Here is a 24,723-nt window from a genome sequence, read left to right as displayed (position 1 = left end):
GCTCACTTTGTAGACCAGGCTGGCCTCGAACTCAGAAATCTGCCTGCCTCTGCCTCCCTAGTGCAGGGATTAAAGGCATGCGCCACCATGCCCGGTGCCTAGCGATTCTTATGTCTGTTGTTGCTTTTGTATAAGTACTTGGACTCGGGTTTTGAAAAGCAATTAGGCATGTATGATTTGTTTTGTTTAGTTTTTAGTTTATAATGATTTTACTTGAAATAAAAGTGATGATAGTATTTGTCTTTAAAAATGAAAAGGAGAAAGAGAAAGAATAGGGTATTAATGGGGAAAAAACTGGAAAGTGCTTGATAATTATGTAAGGAAAACATTTGGCTTTGGTCAGAATTTTAGTTTTTAGTCAGCTTCAGGTAAACCTATCTGGCATACTTTTTCATTATTCTGAAATATTCATGGGCTCCCACAGTCTCTGCTTTGTTTCCATTAGATTCTTACGTGCTCTCATGTTCCAGGGCTGCTAAGGATTCTCGGTGGGTTGTTTTGCTTTGTTTTCATGCTGCTTCCAATATAATCGATAGGAAGTAGACACTCGAGGAAAAGTTTGGCTGTCTAATTTCTCTTGGCAAACTAAGCTGTGGAACAAACTAAATGACATAGTTTTTCAGAATGGGGAACAATGACCAAAATAATCATCATAGTTTATTATGCTTTAAGATACATAGAATACTTAAACATCTCTGAATGAATCTCTTCTGATCATTAAATAACATCCCTCTTTACTTTGCCTGCTGTATACAAGATGATCTCTAGCACTACAAGAAAAGAATAACTAACTAACTAAATAAATGAATAAATAATGTTACATCCGGTCCTCAAGGAGTACATATGTAATTCAAAACATACATACTATTCTTTTATCTGTGAACAATTAGCCATTCATATTTGTCACTTAGACTTCTGGAGAATAAGGAAGTAGGGCTGTCCAGGTGTATTCATTTACTTCCAATTACTTTTTAAATGTTTTTATTTAAGTGTCTCTATGTGTGTATATGTACATGGGTGCAAGTGTTCATGGAGACCAGAAATGGGTTGTCAGATCCCTGGAGCTGACATCATAGGTAGTTGTGAGCCAAATTCCAACCCTCTAGAAGAATAATATAGGACCTTAGCCACTGAGCCCTCTCTCTAGCTCTCTGTTTTTTTACTGTCTAACCCTGAGGCCATTTAAAATAAATAGTTTAGTATAATGATTGTAAATATGGATTCTGGAGATGGAATACCTGAGATCAGATTTTAGTTCTGCCATTGCAAATTTTGTATTCTAAAATGTTGAATTAATTAATGAAATTTTAATGTGGTGGGTATTTTGCCTGTAGGTATACCTGTGCATCATTTATGTGCCTGATGCCTGCAGAAGCCAGAATTGAGCACAGAACCCCTGTACCAGGGGTTACAGAAGGTCATCTTCAGCTACATAAGAATTTTAAGGCCAGCCTGGGCTATATGAGACCTTGTATCAAACAAACAAGGAAAATGATATTTCTGAGTATCATGTTAGACCTCCAGATTTAAAGTGATTCAGCTTTGGGACTGGGGAGATAGTTCAGCAGTTAAGAGCACTCGGTTGCCTTTACAGAAGACCCTGGTTAAACTCCTAGCACCAAGATTAGACCACACAGAACCACAAGGGTTCACAACCATCCTTGCAGATGGATTGGATGCTCTTTTCTGACATCCATAGGCACCATGTGATGCACATGCCTATGATTCACATATTTATGTGCAGGCAAAGCACATAAAATGAATAAATTAAATAAAAAGATTCAAGTCAGGTGTGGTGGCACATAATTTTAATCCCAGCACTCCGGAGGCAGGAGCAGGCAGATCTCTTTGAGTTCGAGGCTAATCTGGTTTACAAAGCACATCCAGGACAGCCAGGGCTGCTATACACAGAAATCCTGTCTCGGGAAAAAAAAAAAAAAGATTCACCTTTAAGGTGTTAACGTTTCAGAAGAACAGAAGAAACTCAGTTCTAAAACTAACTTTTTCAATTGAGAGAAACTTGGCCCTGGTATAGATGCCAGTTTTTGTTTTTTTATTTTTTAAAATCTAGGTGTAGCTGCAGGTGGGGACTAGTAATTGTCACTTTGCAAATCTGTATTAACAGATAAAATTATGACTTCCTTGGCATTGAACCTTAGTTTCTTAACTCTAATTGCTGAAAAACTTGTGGCTGGATGATACAGACAGACCCATCTGTAAAGAGCATTTTAAAATAACTCTTCAACTCTTCATGCTCTGTTCCTACTCTAGCCATCTTTACTGTTTACCCCAGAAGTACCCTACAGGGTGTGGTAGTTACTTCTTTTATGTTACTATGTTATTTTGGGGTAGACAGTAATTCAGGACTTAGTCCTCTTCTTGTTGTGTGTGGGTTTGTTGTTTTCTCATTGCACCGGAGTATGACATAGCTTTCTGGAGCCTCAGCTATGGGCTGGGCAGAGGTTTTGTGATTGTAATCACATGCTGACAACACTGGGGTTGTAAATTGGACTTCTGTGTGTTCTTACCACTCAGTTTATTTTTTAGTACATTAATGAGTACATTTTAGAGTTTCCATTTTTTATGGAATTATATCTTTTCCTTTAAATTCATAATCAACATCACTTAAAATAAAACTTGAATAAAATATTGAAACTCAAAGTGAAACAGATCAGTAGAGGAAGAAACTTGAGGTTGCATCTGGTCTTCACACACACACATACATACATACATGCATCGACACACACATAGCCATGCCACACATGCACATCCGTGAATCAACATACATACAGCCACACCACACATGCACATATGTGCATATGACACATACACAGCCACACCACACATGTACATATGTGCATATGACACACACATAGCCTTGCCACAGAATATTTGCATGAAATTGGTTTTTGAAGGCAATGCCATAATTAATTTTGAAATCCATAAGTTGGATGCTGATTTTCTTACAAATAAATTATTTCTATAAATTCCCAAGTTAGTATATGAATAATAATTGGACAGGAAAAAAAAAAGTTCATTTGAAAACCTTAGCTTTTTTAGCCCTCACCTTTCTTACTCTCTAGCCTTCCTTCTCTCTCTTTCCCTTACCCCCTCTCTCCACATGGCCATGGCCAGTCTCTCTCTCTTTCTACCTTCTCTCCCTTTTCTCTGCCTTTCTACAATAAAGCTCTAAAACCACACAAAAAGAATACCTTAATTTTTAAATTTATTTCCTTATTTTTATACTTTATTTAGTATGTGGTGTGTAAGTGGAGATCAGAGGACAGCCTGTGCAAGTCTGTTCTCTTCTGCCATGTGGTCCCCAGGGATAGGATCTAGGGCATCAGGTTTGGAGCAAGAGCCTTACACTGTCCCTCCTCCCAAAGTGTTTTGAGTCTTTTTATATATCGTTTAGACACTAATTTTTCCATATTTAGCTGAAAAAAGCCAAGAATCAGGTAGGAAAAGCATTTAGCAAACAAGGATATTTGTGTGGTACATCATGTAATGTTTTTTTTTTTTTTTTTGAGGGGGTGATAAAATGTTTTCAAAATTAAGTTGCTGGTGTAGCTCAGTGAAAAAACTAAAGATCATTGAATCATATATTTTTTAAAGGGTAAATATTAAAGTATGTGAGGTATATCTTAATAAAACTAATTATTAAAAACCTGTCAATTTGTACATGTATATCTGTTGCAGTTACTGACTTTCCAGTCATTTAATGGGAAATTGGGTGAGCAAACATACACAAGTCAACAGAGAGGTCCTAGGTCTGGCTGTATTTTAGGGGATCTTGATGGCCTAGAAGTTGCTAAATGACGTACATTAAGGTAATAGCACTGAAAGATTGACTGAGTATTTTATTCTCATTCATGATATATCACAAAGTGATTGTGATATCCTGGAAGGTGTAGGCTGAGCCCAGCAGGTGAGTAAGGGGGAAAACACACAAAACGTTTGATTTTTAAAGAATTTTGTCTTTTACAGAGAGTTAGAGAACTTTTTTGTTTGTTTTTTTGAGATAGTGTCTTGCTGTGGATCCCAGGCTGGCCTCAGATTCATCACCCCTTAGCTTCCTAGCTACCAAGATTCTAAGAGTATAATAATACCATGCATAGGTTCTATAAACATACTTTGTAGACACAGCTGCTTATATTTATCTACTCTGGATATTGTTAAGCATGTTCTCTGTTTCTGGTACTTCAGAGTCATCCTACAGAAAATTTGTGCTATTTGAACTTGGATATTGGATAAATCAGGAAAAGCCATGCAGTGCTTTAACTTAAAATAGTAGCTCAGTAGCTATGCATATAGATTTAATAATAACTTTCCCATTTGCTACCTTCTGAAGTTAGTAACACATCCTTACTAGTCCCCTATATTCAGAAAGATGTACAATGTATCTATTTTCTCCTAATACCTACTTACAAGTTATTTTCATCCAAGTGTCATAAGCAAAAACTCTTCACATAGATTTTTACACAACTTTGTTTTAATCTGTTTTCTGAACAGCTCTGTTACTGAGCCTTGCTCTAAGGTTTCTGGCACGAGTTTAATGCTGATTAGCCCCCAAGCAATACTAGGGCAATAAAGAATAAACAAAACTGGTTTGTACACAGTCCAGCCACAGTTGTTGAAGCTTTCGCACATGAAAGATCATATATTTTTTTTTACCAAGATGAGGTTAAATTAGCATAGCATGAACAGGAGAAAAGAAAGGGGGAAGGGAGGTAGAGGGCAGGCTGTATCAGTCAATTATGATGAAGTAGAGTTATTAAATAATGTATCTGAATCTAATGGGATTGAAAGGTTGAGCGAATACTTTATTCAGGTGATCTTATGTCACTTTGGAGTGAGAAGATAATATTATCCTGAAGGCATAACTAAAAGTCATATGGAAGATGTTTGCTAATAATCCTAGAAAAATGAGACATTTGAATAATACTTCAACACTCAGAGATGACATTTTAGATATTCTTCTTGACCTGTTATGTTTTGAGAATGGGCCTGATATAACGGCATAAGAGGGACATTTAATGGAATAGAACTCTGTCTTTGGGTTTCTGGAGACTTCAAGCCACATTTGAAGAACCAGTTTAGAGTCTTTTATATGCAGAATAGAAGCATCACCTGTTAATAAAAAAGCCCATGGCCAATAAAGAGCTGAGGTAGGATTAGAAGGTGGGACATCCGGTAGAGAAAGAGAGAGGAATTCTGGGAGTCAGGTGGAAAAGGTTCTCTCTGAAACTCTGGAGACAGTCGCATGAAACTGAAGTAGACTAACCATGTAGAAGACGTAGAGTAGTTTCAACGGGTTACATAAGTAATGGGCTAGTTGGGGAATAAGCTGAAGCTTATTAATAAATGGCCTAAGCATTTACTAATAAATTATTAGTCTCAGAATCGTTAGTTAGCCTGGGAGCAAAGAGGAGGGTGGAAAAGCTTGTAGCTACAACCCAGAATGTTTTTTCATTTATTTATTCACTTTACATTCCAATATTAGCACACCCTCCTCCTAGTTCCCTCGCACACACAGCTCCTTTCCCGACTCTATCTTCCCCTTCTTCTGTGGAAAGGGGAAGGCTCCTCTGGGTATCACTCCACCCTGGCACATCAAGTCCCTGCAGGACTAGACACATCCTCTCTTACTGAGGCATGATAAGGCATCCCAGTTAAGGGAACAGGATCCAGAGACAGACAACAGAGTCAGGGATAGCCTCCACTTCAGTTGTTGGGGACCCACATGAAGACCAAGCTGTACATCTGCTATGTATATCTGGTGGGGAAGGGGAGCTAGGTCTAGTCCATGCTGTCTCTTTGGTTGGTGGTTCAGTCTCTGGGAGCCCCACTAGGGTCCAGGTTATTTGACTCTGTTGGTCTCCTGTGGAGTCTCTAACCTCTGGTAACCTAGACTTCTAACTCCTACAATACAAGGTGGAGTTGAGGGATGGAAGCCCTATTTGGATTTCTTAGTTTTTACCTAGTGTTCCTTTTCTCTTAGAGAATCATCCTGCTATTTTGCATTTAGTTGTCAAATCTTCTGAAGCTCCTCTTGGCTGTGACAGTTTCTCAGGCTTTGTTGTTTCTGGTTTCTTTGATAGTTTTGGTGAGTACTTACCAGGTATAAACTACTCCTCTTGAAATGTGATGTTTTACTCATGAGACTAGATTTATGGAGTTATATGTCCAGAGCATTATTTGATCTTATTAGGAAGTATCAAACCATCTCTCACACTGGCAGTGACTGAGAGCTCTTGTCATTCAAAATTGTTGTTAGCATTTTGGAAGAGTAATTTTTGGGCCACATCCATTGTAGTAGATAGCAGTGCTCACAATATAATTTATACAAGTTTTATCATCATACTTTGTTAACTTAGTTTTATCATCATACTTTGTTAACTTTCTCTTGATGTTTCTCTGAAATTAACCTTGAACAGTATGTGCGTTTCTTCCATATAGATAACTGAAACAGATAACTAGTATTTATTGTGTTAAAATTACTCATGTTCTTTGCTTGTAAGCTACATATTATTGATGTTAAGCTGTGTGCTTGACCTGATTGTCTCTAATTTAATTGCTTTTGTTTAATTTTTTTAATTCTCATTTTCCATTCTTCAATATCATTTTTGTTTGTTTTTGCTTTGTTCATAAAGATTTTTGTTTCTATTACATTATGTAGTTTTGTACCAATGGCTAGAAGCAGATCGTCATGGCAAGAGCCAAGATACTGCAAATACAACTTCAGGTAAAAATAGTTTAAAAATGAATTGGGGTATTAGAATCATAATTTTAATTCACCCCACATCCTAATATAAATGTTTCTTAAATTTGTTTAGATAAAATTATAGATGATACTTGTATTTTGTTCTCTCATCTGCATCTTAATTTTCATAAAGACCTCATTTGCTTCAAGCCTTGAAAAAAATTGTATTTACCAGTCTAAGGTGTCTTGGCATGTATTTTATATTTTCTTGGAGGAGAGATTTGATTACAGCTTAAATTTAGTAGATTACATGGCAATATTGTTTCAAATTAGGGCTGTATATAATTATAGCAAAGATATTAACATTGTAACTGTCTTTTGGCAGTGGTAAAAATTTAATATAGGGCCTTACAAGTAAATAAATACTTGAAGAAATTTGCAGTCCTTATTTGTTTGAGGACTGTATTTAAAAAGTGAATTTTAATTTAAGGGTGTTTATATACAATTTCTATTTCATGCAAATCCAAAATCCCAAACCCAGGCATTTTTCCTGATTAGTCCTAGCAATAAATTCTGAGTTAATGACATATAAAAATGTGCATTCAAAATGAAAAGAGTAGGTTGGTCTCCTGGTTTCTAGGTCCCTAAGGTAATCCTGGAACTTTTTTTTCCCCTCTCCCACAGATGTTAGTAAGAATAGAATAGCTACATTCATTCATTTCTAAATTCTTACCAGTGGCATCAGATTCTTTTCCTAATTTATTTCAAAATAATATTTGCCAAGACATCTGTAATACAGCAGTGATCTTTCTTGTTGCTCTTTTTTTTTTTTAAACAGTATAAGAGAACTGGTGATGGTGTTATTAGTATCTGGGGTGGTGATAGAGTTAACAGTGATGGTGGTGGTGTTACCAAGGTAGAAGTGTTAATAGTGGCATAAGTAATAACAGTGGTGGTGGTGGTGGTGGTGGTGGTGGTGATGGTGGTGGTGGTGGTAGTGGTGGTGGTGGTAGTGGTGGTGGTGGTAGTGGTGGTAGAGGATACACTTGCTGTGTATGTTTTGTGGTTTTGTGAAATTGTGTGTGGAGGTAAATAGGTTGTACCTGAAGAAGGTTGGACTTCCACAGGCAACAGAACAATTATATTAAAAATGGCATTGTAATGACTTCTCTGATTTATCTTCTATCCCATTTATAACTTGATATCTGAATGAAGATGTTGCTATTTTAACCATGCACAGGCAGGAATTCACTAAAAGGTAAGTATTACAAATAGATTTATCCTGGGTTATATGCTGTTTTTCTGTTCCTGTGGTATTTTGCATTTTACTTATTATAGATAAAAGTAGTAATTTCTGTCTCTTAGATTGTGGGCCAAAGAGAGGGTTTCTTAGAGTTTTGCTATGGCAATAGCTAAGCCAGTAGCATAGGGCTTTTTGTTTGTTTTGTTTTTTTGAGACAAAGTTTCTCTATTTAGTCCTGTGTGTCCTGGAACTCACTATGTAGACCAGGCTGCCCTTAAACTCACAGAGGTCCTCCTGCCTCTACTTAACAAGTGCTGTGATTAAAGGTGTACACTACCACGCCCAGCCGAGTAGCACAGATTTTTAGAACTACAGGAACTTTTTCTTGTGTATTTATTTATTTATGGACTTAGAGTAAAGTAAAATCTAATCTCTTTTTAAGCAAGAAATATAAATTATTTTAGTGTTCACACAAACTCAAGTATCAGCTTAAGAGAACCATTTATCCAGAAGTGAACAGTTTTGAATCCTGAATCTTGTGACCCTCTGTCACACTGACTCATGGACAGTTTAATATTTATCTACGTGACTTTTGGTCATAGGTACTCTAGTAGCAATGTATAAAAATTGATAAATTTGTTAAGGGAGCATTTGTCAGTTTATTTATTGAGAAAGAGCTCAACTCTGTAGCTCAGGCTGGCCTCAGTGATCCTCATGCCTATGCCTCTCAACGGCTTTTACAGACATGAGAAACTACACCTAGTTTTAGGATATCTTGAACAGTTTCTCTCCTGAAGTGAAAGCTCTCAACTCTTAGAATATGGAGCTACAGACTAGAAAGATACAGAGCTATGGTACCTAGCTAACCAAATCAGGAGACTCCAAAGGAAAAAGATCATTTGTCAAGGACACCAATTGAAAGCCATAGTTTAGTTGCTTTCCCCAAATATATTTAAATTAAGTTCCTAAATATCTAATATTGTAGTTTCTAGCAAGATTTTAGTGTGTAATATTTCCCTTCTGTGGTTTAAAATTTTTTTTTACTCAATTCAAAGTAAAGTTAGTATATGTCTATTCATATTTTTACCCCAAGTGTAAATTGAGTCATGTCTAGCAAAATGGCAGTGTCACTTCTAAGTCTGATTGCATTGTGATACTTTAAATTGTGCAAATACTGGTAAATTACACTGATATCTCTTTATAACTGTAGTACTTAATTAGAATTTAAAGTAGAACTTAAAAAGTAAGTTCCAGAGCCAAAGCTGTATAATAGCATAGTTTCAACAAAGAAAGAAAGAAAGAAAGAAAGAAAGAAAGAAAGAAAGAAAGAAAGAAAGAAAGAAAGAAAGGGAGGGAGGGAGGAGAAAGGGAAAGAAGGGAAAAAGGGAAAAAAGGAAAAGGAAAGGAAGAAGGAAAGAAAGAGGCAGAAAGAAAAAACAAAAATGAAACAAAGAGAAAAAAGAAAAACACAGAAAATTATGGAATTTATTTGAGTTCTTCTAACCCTTTGATACCAACTATTTGACACTGGATGTTTTAAAACAGATCCTTCAGAATCAAGCTAATTTATAAAACTTAGGTATTTGAGAGTAATAAGTCTTATGAAAATTAATTTGGTCAAGGAAATGAAAAACAGATTTGACTACATCTCACAGAATTTTTGTTGCAGGTGGTGGTTTTGAGACAGGGTTTCTCTGTGTATCCCTGGCCTTCCTGGAACTCACTCTGTAGACCAGGCTGGCCTTGAACTCAGAGATTCACCTGCCTCTGCCTCCCAAGTACTGGGATTAAAGGTTTGTGCTACCACCACCCATCATGAATTTTATATATCTATATGTAGATATATGTATGTATGTGTGTACATATGTATATGTAAATATACATATATAATATAAACTATCTAGAGATTTGACAGGTGATAACTTGGGCATAGAATTACTCATTTCTTTAAAAAGTTAATGCGTTTAGTGGATTTTACCATTAGACAGCCCAACAATGGTGTTTCTGATATTGCTGATTCAGTCACTGGAAACCTATATCTGTATGCCAGTTTTGTGGCAATGTAAATAATGTAAATATAGTGCTCTGCACTATAGCATTGGATTTGTGTGTAAAATTTCAGTCTCGTAACCTTTAGTTTAAATTACTTCAGTGAAATGTTTTTATATAACTTTTTAATCACCATATGTTGATGTGGGTATAGTAATTACATGACACCAATGATATTAGTGTTGTTTTTTTTTTTTAAGTTTCTAACCGCAGGTTTCTTTTTCTTTGACTTTTTTTTTTTTTTTACATTTTATTTATTTTTAGTTTGTTTGCTAGTTTGTTTTTGAGACAAGGTCTTACTGTATAACCTTGACTAGATTGAAATGGGACTCACTTTATAGAATTGACAGAGATCCACCTGTCTCTGCCTCCTGAGTCCAGACTTTTTTTTTTAATTGATAGTTCTCCAAATATTGGAGACAAATATTATTCATCTAAGGTTGTTAAATATAATTAGTAAATAGACATATATACACACATATATAAATACATATGCACCACGCATGATAGTATGTACCTTTAATCCCAGCACTCAGGAGGCAGAGGCAGGTGGATTTCTGAGTTTGAGGCCAGCTTGGTTTATAGAGCAAGTTCCAGATTAGCGAGGGCTGCACAGAGAAACCCTATCTTTAATAACAATAATAATTTTAAAATTATGTCTTTTTAAGTTCCACTTATTAATTGATTATCAATTATTTGTTATAGGTGAAAATTTTGATCAGAGTCCTCTGAGAAGAACATTCAAATCCAAAGTTCTGGCCCACTATCCTCAAAACATAGAATGGAACCCTTTTGATCAAGATGCAGTGAACATGGTATATATTTTCCTTTTTCTTTCCATTGTTTAGCATTGCTATTAGTTTATTAAAATATAAATGATAAATGTCTATATTATTTAATTCAATTAATCCTTTAAGTTATATGAGAAATAGTATTTTTAAGATTTTGGTTTTTTTGGGGCTGGAAAGATGGCTCAGCGGTTAAGAGCACCGACTGCTCTTCTAAAGGTCCCGAGTTCAAATCCCAGCAACCACATGGTGGCTCCCAACCATCCATAATGAGATCTGACGCCCTCTTCTGGTGTGTCTGAAGACAGCTACAGTGTACTTACATATAATAAATAAATAAGTAAATCTTTAAAAAAAAAAAAGATTTTGTTTTTTAGTGTGTGCATGGGTGTCTGGTTTTTGTATGCTACATATGTATTAGTGCACACAGAGACCAGAAGAGGGCATCAGATCCCCTGGAGCTGGAGCTAGAGTGGGTTGATATCCACTTAGTGTGGGTGTTGGGAACAAAATTCAGATCCTTGGAAAAACATCAAGTGCTCTTAAATACAAAGCCATCTCTCCACAGAACCCTAGAAATATAATACTGTCTAACTTACAGATGGAGAAATTGAGTCTCCAAGAAGATAGTCAGATTTCCCACAGCCGTTATGTTATCACAGTATCTTACTTGTTAGTTATATACAGCAGAACCTCAAGTCCATTTTATTTTCTATTATTAATCTGTGTTTGGGTTTGATACTTTAAACAGTGATAACCACTTTGATCAAGGGAAGGAGAATAATACGTTTCTGTATACCAAGGAATAACGTATCCTGGGCTTATATTTTATCATTTTCACAGACATCATGGAAGATGGAAAGGAACTTTAAAACTCTTTGATTGTTTGTTTGCTTGCTTGTTTGTTTGTTTGTGTATATATATATATATATATATATTTGGGCTCAGTTATGTGGAGATCAGAGGACAACTTGTAAGACTTGATTTCTTTCTATCTTGTAGCAGTAGATGAAACTCAGTCTCTCAGTTGTTATAATCACCATAACTGAGGTGGAAAGGAGAGGAGCCTACATTCATTATTTAAACATTGCTAGAAATTTATTGATTAAAGCATTTGAATCATTACAGTATGTTACTCAGTAGTGATTAAAATTTCTCTGGGCAGCAAGCAGGTTGGCTCAGTAGGTAACTGATGACATGAGTTTGATCCTCAAATCCTAATGTAGAAGGAGAAAACCAACTCCTGAAAGTTGTCCTCTGACGTCAAAGCTCATACACCTACATAGCCAATACCCCACACACCATATGTGTATGCACATAAACAGTAACAATAAATATAATCTTTAAATAAATGTCTCCTTTGAGATTCATGGGAGGGAGGAAGGCAATAGGTTTGTTTGTTTGGTTGGTTGGTTGGTTGTTTAGTTGTTTGTTTGTTTGGTTTTTTTTCAGTGTTCTATGAAGTATTCTGCTTGGTAGTACTTTAGACCTTTATCACCTCTATAACAAACATAATTAAAGAGACCCAACATAAGCAAATAAGAGATCAGACAAGATGGACACAGAAACTACTAATGGCAGGTTGAGATCTGGTATAGATGTAGTTCTTGAGAATTTCAAAAGTAGAGCCAAAAAACATAAAGGTTTCCATTATGGCCTGACTGTAAGGAAAGGAAGTTATTTGGTAGATGCCTGCTAGGTACTTCAGGTATGTTGTTTTTAGATATGCATTGTCTTAGGATATTACTGCTGTGAAGAGACACAGTGACCATGGCAATTCTTAGGAAGGAAAACATTTTATTGGAGCTGGCTTACAGGTTCAGAGGTTCAGTCATGGCAGGAAGCATGGCACATCCAGGCCAGCATGGTGCTGGAGAGGGAGCTGATAGTTTTCCATCTTGATTCTCAGGCAGCAAGGAGAGACTGTGTTCCACACTGGGTGTAACTTGAGCTTAGGAGACCTCAAAACCTGCTCCCACAGTGACACACTTTCTCCAACAAGGCCACACCTCCTAATAGTGCCACTCCCTATGAGCCAAGCATTCAAACACATGAGTCTGTGGGGGCCATATCTATTCAGACCACCATATGCATTATGATGGTTAATCTTTCATTGTCATCTTACCTGGATTTAGAATAACCTATGAGACAAACCAGTTTGGTCTACAGATTAAGTTCAAGGACAGCCAGGGCTACACAAAGAAACCCAATCTCTTACTTGGATTTATTAATCACTGTCTAATTGACTTCTGCTTCTGCTAATACTTCTCTTCATTCGACTCTCTTTTCCAAAGTAAATTATTTATTATTATTATTATTATTATTTATGAAAGGCTTATTTTATAATAAGCCCAGTGAGATAGTTCAACAGGTAAAAGCACTTGCCACCGAACAATTCAACACCAAACAGTCCCCAGAACCCGAGTTGTACAAGGATAGAATCAATTTCCAAAAATTACCCTTTGACCTATACACATATACAATGGCATGTGTGCCCTATGTATGTATGTACATACGTACATGTTTTTAAAATATTTATTTATTAATGTGTATATCTGTGAGAGTGAGTACCAGTAACATCCAGAGAAATCAGATCCCTTGGTTACAAGCAACCGTGAGCTTCTTGACATGGGTACTGAAAACCAAACTCTGATCCTCTGCAAAAACACTATTAATGACTTAATGACTAAGCCATTTCTCCAGCACCTATGGTAAATTCTTGATTGTTAAGATTTTATTTTAAATTGGATATTCTTAGAGAAGGTGTCCCTTTAACAGGTTCCTTACAATCCTATATCTTTTTATAATCCCTGTTTCAGTTGCAGTTATTAATTACATAATTAGCATTCAAATCTATATCTCTTGTTATAATGTTGACATCACAAGGGACAAAATAGTTTCACTTAGAGGCTTACCCACTGCCACATGGCACAGCCTGCAATGCCACCACAATGATCAAGTCTGTGGGAGAAATGGGAGAAGTGGAATGGTTTGTGCTTTGTGAAGAGAGGTGGAACTGGAAATGAGAGAGTGGTGAGGAACAGCCTGATGGGAGTAGCCTGCACTGCCACCTGAGGCCATCGTGATGTCCCACCCATGCTGCCTCTGAGGGCCACATCTGGGTCCACTGCCCTTCAGCAGCAAGAGCCTGTGTTGAAGTCCCTGGCCCTGTGGAAGTCCCTGGTCTAGGCTGCCACCTGGGATACTGTTGATGTCTAAATGCTGCAGAGAGCTGGCCCCACCCCTCACTGGGACAGTGCTAGAGAGCTGGCCCTGGTGGTAGGTAAGGGAGAGCTGGCCTCAGTGGTGTGGGTATAAAAGAGTTGGCCCCAGTGGTGTGAGCATAGAAGAACCAGTCTGCTCTTTTCTGGCTGCCACAGGCAGGAGAGCTGGCTCTGGTGGCACAAGCACAAGAGATCTGGCAGGCTGACCAGCTCAGCTACCAGCCAGGCCCAGATCCAGGGCTTTGGTTGGCCCACCCCAACATCTACCTCATCCATGAACCTCTGGAGTGTGTGAAAAGGCTGGCCCTTCACATCCAAAGCTACAGGATCTCCATGGCACAGTTCAACAACAGGATATCCAAGAGGAGTTCTGGTGAGGATCCAGTATTGATAGTGTAGCAGAATCCAGAGGCCTGGAACCAGACCAATGACTCATTGCAATGAACACTTGCAAGTAAAGTTGTATGGGTAAAAGAGTATATACTCTGTGACACACTGAGGTTTTATTCTTTTAATTATTTTCTTATTTTATTTTTTGTTTTCTTTTATAGGGGAGATTGCAAGGGTAGAGGATAGATATGAAGGGACAAGGAGATGAGCGGAATTGAGGTACATGATGTGAAATGCACAAAGAATCAATAAAAAGTTAAAAAAAATAATTTCTCTTATTCCTTGCTAGAACCCTAACTTAGCACATAGTTTAGATACTCAAAGCCTGACTAAGTAATAAGGTGGCCCTGTTTGCTTCTCTTCCCTGTCCTTGTTGTCAGGTGCTACTGAGTACAAAACCATATCTGAAGCTACATAATTGAGTGATCTCTTCTTGCTCCTGGAGCACCTTGATCATCTCCCATAGCAGCTTAGTTTATGTCTGTCTTTCCTACTAGACTATGAAATCACTTAAGTAAAGAATTATTCTCGGGCTGGTGAGATGGCTCAGTGGGTAAGAGCACCCGACTGCTCTTCCGAAGGTCCGAAGTTCAAATCCCAGCAACCACATGGTGGCTCACAACCCCCCTTAATGAGATCTGATGCCCTCTTCTGGTGCATCTGAAGACAGCTACAGTGTACTTACATATAATAAATAAATAAATCTTTAAAAAAAAAAAAAGAATTATTCTCATATTTTTCTTCTAAGTCTGATGCAATACACAAGATAAAATAATAGTGTACTAAAGAAAGGAAGGCAGAAAGAAGGTAGGAGGGCAAAGTGAGCTATTCCATTGGGTTTTCTTTTCTTTTTTTTTTTTAAGGAATTTATTTATTTGTTTTGTTTTGTTTTTTTGAGACAGGGTTTCTCTGTGTAGCCTTGGCTGTCCTGGAACTCACTCTGTAGACCAGGCTGGCCTCAAACTCAGAAATCCGCCTGCCTCTGCCTCCTGAGTGCTGGGATTAAAGGCGTGCGCCACCATGCCCAGCTCCATTGGGTTTTCTGAATAATTTTTCTTTCATAGGCTAATGAGGAAAAGAGTATTAGAATTATAGAATATAGAAGAGGAACTTGCTAAAACTCAAGCCAAAATTATAATCCCAGTACTTAACAAATGCAGGCAGTAGGGTTCATTATCATCCACATCATAAATTAAAGTCTGGCCTGGGCTACATGAAACTCAAGAAACCAGCCCGCTAAATAAATAATAAATAAATCTGATGAAATTGTAGCCAAAGTGCCTGGAAGGGGAGGTAACTAAGGACACTGGCTGATCATGCTAGAGGAGGGCTGTGGACAGCACTGTCCAATATTTGGTTACAAGACACATTTTATTTTTTAGTTATTTTATTGTGAGTTGAAGAGTATATTGTTAGAAAGTACAATATTGTGGGTTAACAAGATACTTGAGCCATGGTAAGCAAATTACGATTTATGTCTCAGTTTTTCTGAGAGAGATGTCTTGTTTCCTAGTAATTTATATAATTCTGGCTTTTAAAAGCCTCATCTTGTTTTCTCATTCACAACTCCTAGATTATAAATACATATCTTGTCCTTTTGATTTTTTGTAGAAAAGCATGTAAGAAAAATTCTTACATCTGTTATCTGTGGCATAGAAAGTCTTTCTTCCTTTGAATATAACTTCTGGCAAGCTTTTCCTGTAAATGTTTGAATGTGTTCTTAAGAAAGCTACAAACCCTTAACTGTATATGTGGCCACTTTTCAAAAACACTATGAGCTTTGATTTTCTAGCTTAGATATTAGGAAATCCTGTCAATAAAATTGAGTCTTCAGCCTACATAGTGACATAATCTTAGCACTTGTAACATAGAGGCAGGAGGATCAGAAATTCAAGTTCATCCTTGGCTGGCTATGCAGAGCTCATGGCCAGACAGGAACACATGAGACCCTATCAACAAACCAAAAACCAAAACCAACAGTAACAACAATAAAAAACATGAAAACAAAAAAATTAAGTTAAATTTAACTTTTTAAAAATAGTGCCTTTGTATTTTACTCTATTTTCATAGTGCCTACTTGATATAAAAAGAGAAGATTTGGGGAGCTGAAGACATGACTCAGCAATTAAGAGCACTTACTGCTCTCATAAAAGATCCAGGCTCAGTTCCCAGCGCTCACATGGCAGCTAACAACCGTTAACTCCTGTTTCAGGGGATTTGGTACTCTTTAGACTCTCTTGGGCACCAGGCAGGTACATGGTGTACACGTACATATATACAGCAAAACACTCTTGCACATCAAATAAAAACAAATCCTTTAATACAAAAAGAGCCAGGCATAGTGCCTGTCTGCTGGGCTGAGAACAGGCTGGCCTGTCCACCAGTGCCATGCTGGCGTAGCATGGATTGCTTTTTAAATATTTCACGCAACAGCACAGTAGCACGGGCCTTTAATTGCAGCATTTGGGGAGGCATAAACAGGAGTATTAGTAAATCAAGACCATCTTTGGATACATGTCCAAAGCCTGGCTATATATGAATGTGTCTTAAAAATAAATAATAAAAAAAAAAAAGTGCTGGGCGTGGTGGCGCACGCCTTTAGTCCCAGCACTCGGGAGGCAGAGGCAGGCGGATTTCTGAATTCGAGGCCAACCTGGCCTACAGAGTGAGTTCCAGGACAGCCAGGGCTACACAGAGAAACCCTGTCTCGAAAAACCAAAAAAAAAAAATAGTAAGTAAGCAAGCAAGATAGTATAGGAATCTGCAATTTGGGCAAGTTTGGCATGTTCTACTGTATTTAGCATTAGAGTGGTTCATAGACTGGTCACAGTTCTGTCTCCTAGGCTAGGCATATGACTAGGAAGACTAGTGCTCATGGGTCTGTCTCCTAGGCTAGGATTGTGGCTAGGACTGCTGACACTGTGCTTTCTCTTCATTTGGTCTTCCATGCAACATGACAGCTTCAAGTCAGCTAGTTTTTTTTTTTTAAATCTATGAAAAACATTTATTCAATTTCAGATTAAAATTATAAAAACCTATCATTTTGGCTTATTGTTTTAGAAAATGGAAGACATATGCCTACATTTTCTAAAGGAATAAAATATTCTCCCTTGTGCTCGCTTCAGCAGCACATATACTAAAATTGGAACAGTACAGAGATTAGCATGGCTCCTGCGCAAGGATGATATGCAGATTTGTAAAGCATTCCATATTTTTTATCCGGCTGCACTTGTCATCTCTTCTTTTTGCTTGCTACATGCGTAATAAACTCACTCATTCCATGGCAAAATCCTCCCAAATATTTATGACAATATTTACAATCTTTTTAGTTTTTAACCCAGGATTCAAGAACATTTACAAACAATTGTTTTGGTGATGTTGTCTCAACAAAAAGCCTCTCCGTTTTATAGTGTCAATCAACTGGTGCAAAAAAATTACATACGCTGTATTTTTATTAGTGAGCAGGCTGCTGATGTATCTTGGGAGAGATAAGTGGTGCTGGGGATGCAGGGACAGAGTCTGCTTTCCACTCCTGTATCCATGCCACGAGCAGTAAAACATCAGTTACCCCAGCTTGTACTCAGCTGTGCCTTGAGCCAGCAGAAGATCTGTTTAATGAGTTTTGAAGCTTTGATGAATATTTGAGCTTAGTGAAGGATATGAGTTTCCCAGCTGAGAACTCCCATTTGCTGCACTCCTGTCACCTTTCAGAATACCAGTACACTTCTAATTGGCCATGTAATTACCTTCCCACAACCTTACACAGCTGAAGATGCTAGCATTGTTTCTGTTAAGCTCCGACTTACCTGCTAGACCTGAGAAGTATGGTTATCAAACTGAGCCACAGTATGAATTTCAAATTTTGTTGGACCACCAGAAGGAAGTAAGTTCTCTCCTCACAAGTTTTAATCTTAAAATTCTTATATGTTGGTTTGCTGTTGCCAGAATGTGGGAAGATCTTTCCGAATTTGGAGCAAGTATACTATCATGAACACGATCAAAGACTGTCATAAGAGTTTCAGCTTTGCATGTTTCATTGTAATAGAACTCTGAACCTTGGCTGTTGCATTTGGACTACTGTTATCACCCCTCATAGCTATCATGGAGTTGGAAATGTTCCAAGAAATATAGCTACAGGCTCAACTTACAACATGAGATCTCATTCTACAGAGACCACTGGCTGAGATTCATAACATCTGGTGCCTCACATTTTCTTACTCTACCATCTGCTGAGCAGGTTGCTACAACAGTCCCATATGCTTTGGAGCAAATGTCACGTTAGTAATGCATGTTCTGATATCTGCTAGAGTTGTCCTCTTCACCCAGTGACTCTGTCCTCATAGTTTATCATTTGATTTTCCTGCTATTTCTTTCCATGTAGCAGCCAGAAGAACAAGAAGCCCAAACCTGTCCAAATTCAGAATGAGCCCGTGTCAGACGTTATACAGATCAACTATGTGTCTTCCAACTAGCAGTACAATGCCAGTCTCCTCCTTAACTTTTATCTCAGACCTTCCTGAGGCAGAGGGGAACCACCTCCCTGAGGGCACTGGGTATTTGTTAAACCTTGATGTTCTGCCTCCCAAGTGCTGGGATTAAAGGTGTGCGCCACCACTGTCCGGCAGAAAAAACAACTTTTGATAAGAGATTTTTACTCACACAGACCTAGAATCCTTGACTTTGTCCTTAGCAAAGATTCATGATTGACTTGTATGAATTTGGTATATATTAAGAAAATTTTAACATAGAAATGCTCAGGGAAAGAGTAAAATAAACCCAAGTATACCCATGTACTTTTCAAGGGAGAGTTACACTAAGTGTCTTTAAAATAGACACACATTGCTGGGTGTGGTGGTGTACCCCTTTAATTTGAGCACTCAGAAGCAGAGCCAGGTAGATCTCTCAGTTTAAGGTCAGCATGGTCTACATAGTAAGTTCTAGGGCAGTGAGAGCTACATAGTGAGATTCTGTCTTAAAAAAAAAATAAAATAAAATAAATAAAGCCAAATGTATATGTTTGGTATCATGAAATATCTCAAAGGGTTGCCAAGGAACTTAAGAATGAGATTGTGACAGGATTGGGTAGCAATGCAGCTTGACAAAGCAAAACCACCCTAGATCACAAGTGCTGCAGAGGAAGGTAATTTTTAAAATTATTTTATGTATATGGGTGTTTTGCCTGCATTTATGTCTGCACCACATTCATGCCTGGTACCAGTGGATCACCTGGAACCAGCCAGTGATGGTTGTGAGCTATCATGTGGGTAATGGAAATCTAATCCAGGTACTCTAGAAGAGCAACCCAGCAACCCATTGCTTCTAAATACTGAGCCATCTCTCCAACCCCATATGCTAGAATTCTTGATTTTCACAGGACAGAGACTCCAACCAGACTCTGGAGTGTGAGAACTTTTTTCTCTTCTCATGTTTTCTTTCTTTTTTTTTTTTTTTTTTTAAGATTTATTTATTTTATGTACAGTGTAGCTGTTTTCAGACACATCAGAAGAGGGCATCAAACTCCATTATAGATGGCTGTGAGCCACCATGTGGTTGCTGGGAATTGAACTCAGGACCTCTGGAAGAGCAGTCGGTGCTCTTAACCACTGAGCCATCCTCCAGCACCTTCTCATGTCTTCTGACATTTTCTGTCTTTCTGTCCTGCATAGGATAACTGTTGTTTTTATTTTTGTTAACTTTTTTACCAATCAAGAGAACCTTTACCTGTTTCCCCTAAAACACTGTCATAATCACTATAAAAATAGTACTTAAGGTTGGCATGGTGGCATACACTTATTTCATCTTTTTATTCTTTGTGAGTTTCACATTATGCACCTCAGTCTGACTCATCTCCCTCATATCCACCCTTCACCCTTGCAGCCTCCATCCCCCCAAATAATACACAAAACCAAGAAAAAGCCTAGAAAACATCTCATTGTGGAAGCTGTAGTGTGTCACAGAGTGGCCCACAGTATATCTCTCTGTCCACACATCTTCGCTTGCAAATGTTCATTCCAACAAGTTATTGGCCTAGTTAAAGATCTTTGGTTTCTGTAACACCATTAATACTGAATTCTCACTGGGACTATTCCTGGGTATCCTGGTGTTATGTCACAGAGATCCTGCAGCTTTGGATCAGCAGGACTGGCCCTTCCATGCATCCCAACGGTTCACAGATAATATAGATTTTGGGGTGGGCCAACTCAGAGCCTTAGATCTGGGCCTTGATAGTAGCTGAGCTAGTCAGTGTACCCCTTCTCCCTTATCTGCACCAGCAGGCTAGCTCTCCAGGACTGTTCTGCTAGGCCTGTAGCTGGCAAGGGAGAGGGCCAGCTATCCCAACTGCTGCAGGTGGTGAGGGGAGGGCATTGCCTCCATACCCACGTCATCTGAAGGCAGACAAGTGGTGAGGCCAGCTCTCCTAGAACCTTTCTTCAGGCACACCCACACCCACCGGGAGAGATCTGCTGGCGGCACACATCATTTATCCCAGTACTCCAGAGGCAGAGGTAGTTGGATCTCTGAGTCCAGGCCCATCTGTTCTACATAGGGAGTCTATACCAGCCAGAGATATAGACCCTGTCTCAAAGAAATACCTGTAAGTGTCTCAGCATACTCTGTCTTCATGCATTTTCAAGGTCAGAGCTTTTTTTTTTTTTTTTCCAGACAGGGTTTCTCTGTCCTGGAACTCACTTTATAGACCAGGCTGGCCTCAAACTCAGAAATCCACCTGCCTCTGCCCCCCAAGTGCTGGGATTAAAGGCATGCGCCACCACGCCCAGCAAAGCTCTCGTTCTTTTAAAAAATACATGTGTTTAGTGTGGGGTTTTGAGTGTGTGCATCTGTCTGTCATGTGCATATCACTCTGTGTGGAAATCAGAAAACAGCCTGCAGTAGAGTGGGTTCTGGTGACAGAACTCAGGCTTGACAGCAACCTTATTTACCTGCTGAGCTATCTCTCTGGCTTTTGTCTGCTGCAGACCCTCTGGGTCCCTATGTCTGCGTGGAACGGGTCTCTAGTCACAGGTGGGCAAAGCGTTGGATGAGATGACAGACAAATGCACAGAGGAGAGGTTGTGTAGAATCTGAATATATGTATTTGTCAGGTCGAGCATCAAACTTTTTATAGTTCAGAAAATAGAAGGGTCGGAAGTCACAGCAGGCAAGGTACATTGAAGTTACCAGGTACAAAACAAAGGAATCACTTCAGAAGGATTTATAGGAACCAGGTAAATGTTTACAGTAAAGATAAAGCAGTTCTGCCTAGGATCAGCTTAGTGACAGGCAAGGATTTCACACTCTAGTGCTATACCTTTGAACCTTGTGAAGGCTAGCACCAGGGGGTTCTGCTCTTGGCAGGCCTCAAGAATAATGCAATATCACAACCCCCCTAATTTCCTAGGCCTTGCTAAATTCTTATATGAGTGTAACTTATAAGTATCTGGAGAATCTCCATTTGTCAGGAGAATATACCAACTTGCTTTTAATATGCAATGTAGCCTTACTAAAGATTTCTATCTCAGTGAGATTCCCTGGCTCTTTCTGCAGACCGGTTGAGCCACTGGCTCTGTCTATTGTAATGCTTAATTAGTTACTGAATAGGTTAACTTCCTTACTGCCTTCTCACAGGATTCTAAGCTCTGAGGCTTCTGGGATCTTGGAACACTGGGGAAACTAACTATAACAGAATTTAATCTTAAAGGGCATTTATAATAAAATATTAAAAGAGAGCTCGTAGATCCATACATCAGACTAACTCGGGAATAGAGTATGAGTATGAGAATGCCAAAACTCCAGGAGGTGAGTGAGCTTCCTTGAAACTCTCTGCCTCGTGAGTGGCTGTTAGGCTTCAAAGCCTGTCAAGCTGACTCGACCGGAGTGCGTGGCACTTGTCTTCTATATAAAACCCTTTGTATAATATCCATGCAGTGAACAGTTTTTCCATTTATGTCTATACATCTATTTTTAAATCTTTATTACATTTGTTGTTTGTGTGTGTGCATGGGTGTGAATGTGAGAGCACAGCTTGTAGGAGTCAGTTCTCTTTTTATTATGTGGGTCCCAGGACTTGAACGAAAGTTGTGAGGCTTACAATTGGAGGCAAGCACCTTAACCTGCTGAGCCAAATTGGCCCCACACATACTTCTTTTGAGAATGTTTTATCTACAAGTAAGGGAAGAGCTTACACTACGTTTCTAATTTAGGACTGTAGTTGGGCTGGAGAGATGGCTCAGTGGGTAAGAGCACTGACTGCTCTTCCAGAGGTCCTGAGTTCAATTCCCAGCAACCACATGGTGGCTCATGACCATCTGTAACAGTATCTGATGCCCTCTTCTGGTGTGTCTGAAGACAGCTACTGTGTGTTCATATAAATAAAATACATAAAGTTAAATCTGGATAAAACTTGTCCTTTGAATCCTCTTAAAAAGAAAATCATTCCCCCCGCACCCCCTCCTTAGTTATGCCTGTACTGCGTTCTGATGCTTTCCCCCCATTTCTCCACAGCTGTGCATGCCCAAAGGGCTGTCTTTCAGAACACAAGCTGACAATAAAGAGCCTCAGTTCCACTCATTTATAATTACCCGGGAAGATGGTTCTCGCACCTATGGTTTTGTTCTCACTTTCTATGAAGAAGTTACAAGTAAGCAAATCTGTACAGCCATGCAGACACTGTACCAGATGCATAATGCTGAGCAGTACAGCAGTGTGTACGCTTCATCCTCTTGCAGTATGGACTCACTGGCAAGTAGTATTGACGAGGGAGATGCAACCTCTCTTTTGAAACTCCAGCGATACAACTCTTATGACATCAACAGAGACACCTTGTATGTTTCAAAAAGTATCTGCTTGATCACACCTCTGCCTTTCATGCAAGCCTGCAAGAAATTCCTCTTCCAACTTCACAAGGCAGTTACCTCACAGCAGCCACCACCCTTGCCGCTTGAGAGCTATATCCACAATATTCTCTACGAGGTGCCCCTTCCGCCTCCTGGGAGGTCACTGAAATTTTATGGTGTTTATGAACCTGTCATCTGCCAGAGGCCTGGGCCCAATGAACTCCCTCTTTCTGACTACCCTCTTCGAGAGGCCTGTGAGCTCCTGGGATTAGAGAACCTAGTGCAAGTGTTCACCTGTGTTCTTTTAGAGATGCAGACCCTTCTCTACTCACAAGGTAGGTGTCCTTTGCACTTTGTCTTCTGAAAAAAGTGCTTTTGCCCTGAACTACTTTGTTTCATTATAGAATCAAATAATGATATGAAGTCTCTTCAGTTTTGCATTAAAAGAGTGGGCTTGGATGAGATGGGAAGTTGTAGTTTGTTTCCTTTGAAGTATCAGTGGCTACAGACATACACAGCAAGGGATCAAAACGGGTTATGTTGACCAGTGTGAGTATATCTATTTTTTAATGAAAATAACCCTTTTCCAGTACATGCAATCATCATTAGGTACTTTGAGACTTGTTCTGTAAGTGACTAATGGACTTTCTGTTCTTTATAAATTGGTAAAGTGTCACATGAAAATTCAAGTGGCATTTGAAAGGAGTAAATGAAATGTTTACTCTGGCAGAAAACTTTGGACCTCTGCTTGTAGGAGCATTTCATGAGTAGAAAGAGGAGATGTGCACTGCCCCAGACCTAGCAATAGATCCGCTAATATTGTGGGTAGTTGTGTTTTTAACCTTCAATCCCAGGAGGCACTATCTTTATTGTATCTTCTTATCCCAACACTGATTTATTTAAGATACTAACAAGTTAAATTTTGCTTCACTAATGTATTTTTGATAATGAGTCTAGACTACAATACCTATTTCCATCTGCATATGAATTTACATAAAAAATAGAGCTGTTGTGTTATAATAGGTACTGAATTGTGGGCTATGTGCATTGTTTAAACTTTGGAAAATACAATGGCATTTGGATTAGCGTTTTGCTAGCTTGTATTTAGGCTGGCAGTCTCTGCTGCTGCTGTCAGCTTTTTTTTTTTTTCTCACTTTTCTTTTTTATTTTTCTATTTTAAATTATAAGTGAAACTGAGCCAAGCAGGCTATATTTATACTTCCCCATCTTGTGTGTGTGTTGACAGCCCTCCCTAAGGTTTCTCAGTTTACCCTACATAATGTTTTTTGATAGTATGTTCCAATGTTGTTTTTTGTTATGGGGGAGTTCTCTAATGGCTTACCTAAGTTCATTATTTTGTTCTCATTTTCTTAGTGCTCATCATTGCCTGCAAGTACACTGCCTGCTTGTAGCTGAAAAACTTAGTAACCCTGTCCTGCTTTATTGTTCTTCCTGGAGAGATGGTAGGATTGGAGAAGTGCATGATGCCAGC

General features: G+C 38.6%; 1 protein-coding gene, 1 non-coding gene and 1 pseudogene across 7 annotated transcripts in view; 2 read left to right on the top strand and 1 right to left on the bottom strand.

Annotated features, from left to right (window-relative positions):
• Positions 1 to 24,723, top strand: part of Dennd5b (DENN/MADD domain containing 5B) — a 113,612-nt gene that overhangs the window by 10,065 nt on the left and 78,824 nt on the right. Inside the window, exons 2-5 of one of the 6 annotated variants that reach the window (XM_006507062.4) lie at positions 6,680 to 6,745; positions 7,944 to 7,961; positions 10,701 to 10,810; positions 22,900 to 23,566. In XM_006507062.4, coding sequence (XP_006507125.1) covers positions 6,680 to 6,745; positions 7,944 to 7,961; positions 10,701 to 10,810; positions 22,900 to 23,566 — 861 coding nt within the window. Of the gene's footprint in view, positions 1 to 6,679; positions 6,746 to 7,918; positions 7,962 to 10,700; positions 10,811 to 22,899; positions 23,567 to 24,723 lie in introns of those variants that run through there. The other 5 variants (XM_017321643.1, XM_006507063.4, NM_177192.3 and 2 more) reach the window with 5 other exon arrangements.
• Positions 17,510 to 17,613, top strand: Gm23462. The gene has a single exon (XR_003956665.1). It is a non-coding gene; the product is annotated as a U6 spliceosomal RNA (small nuclear RNA).
• On the bottom strand, positions 17,979 to 18,909 carry Gm15780 (predicted gene 15780; annotated as a pseudogene).

The sequence above is a fragment of the Mus musculus genome, chromosome 6, assembly GCF_000001635.26.
Source record: "Mus musculus strain C57BL/6J chromosome 6, GRCm38.p6 C57BL/6J".
NCBI lineage: Eukaryota > Metazoa > Chordata > Mammalia > Rodentia > Muridae > Mus > Mus musculus.
The sequence above is the reverse complement of the archived record's forward strand: the minus strand, read 5'-3'. Positions and strand labels throughout refer to the sequence as shown.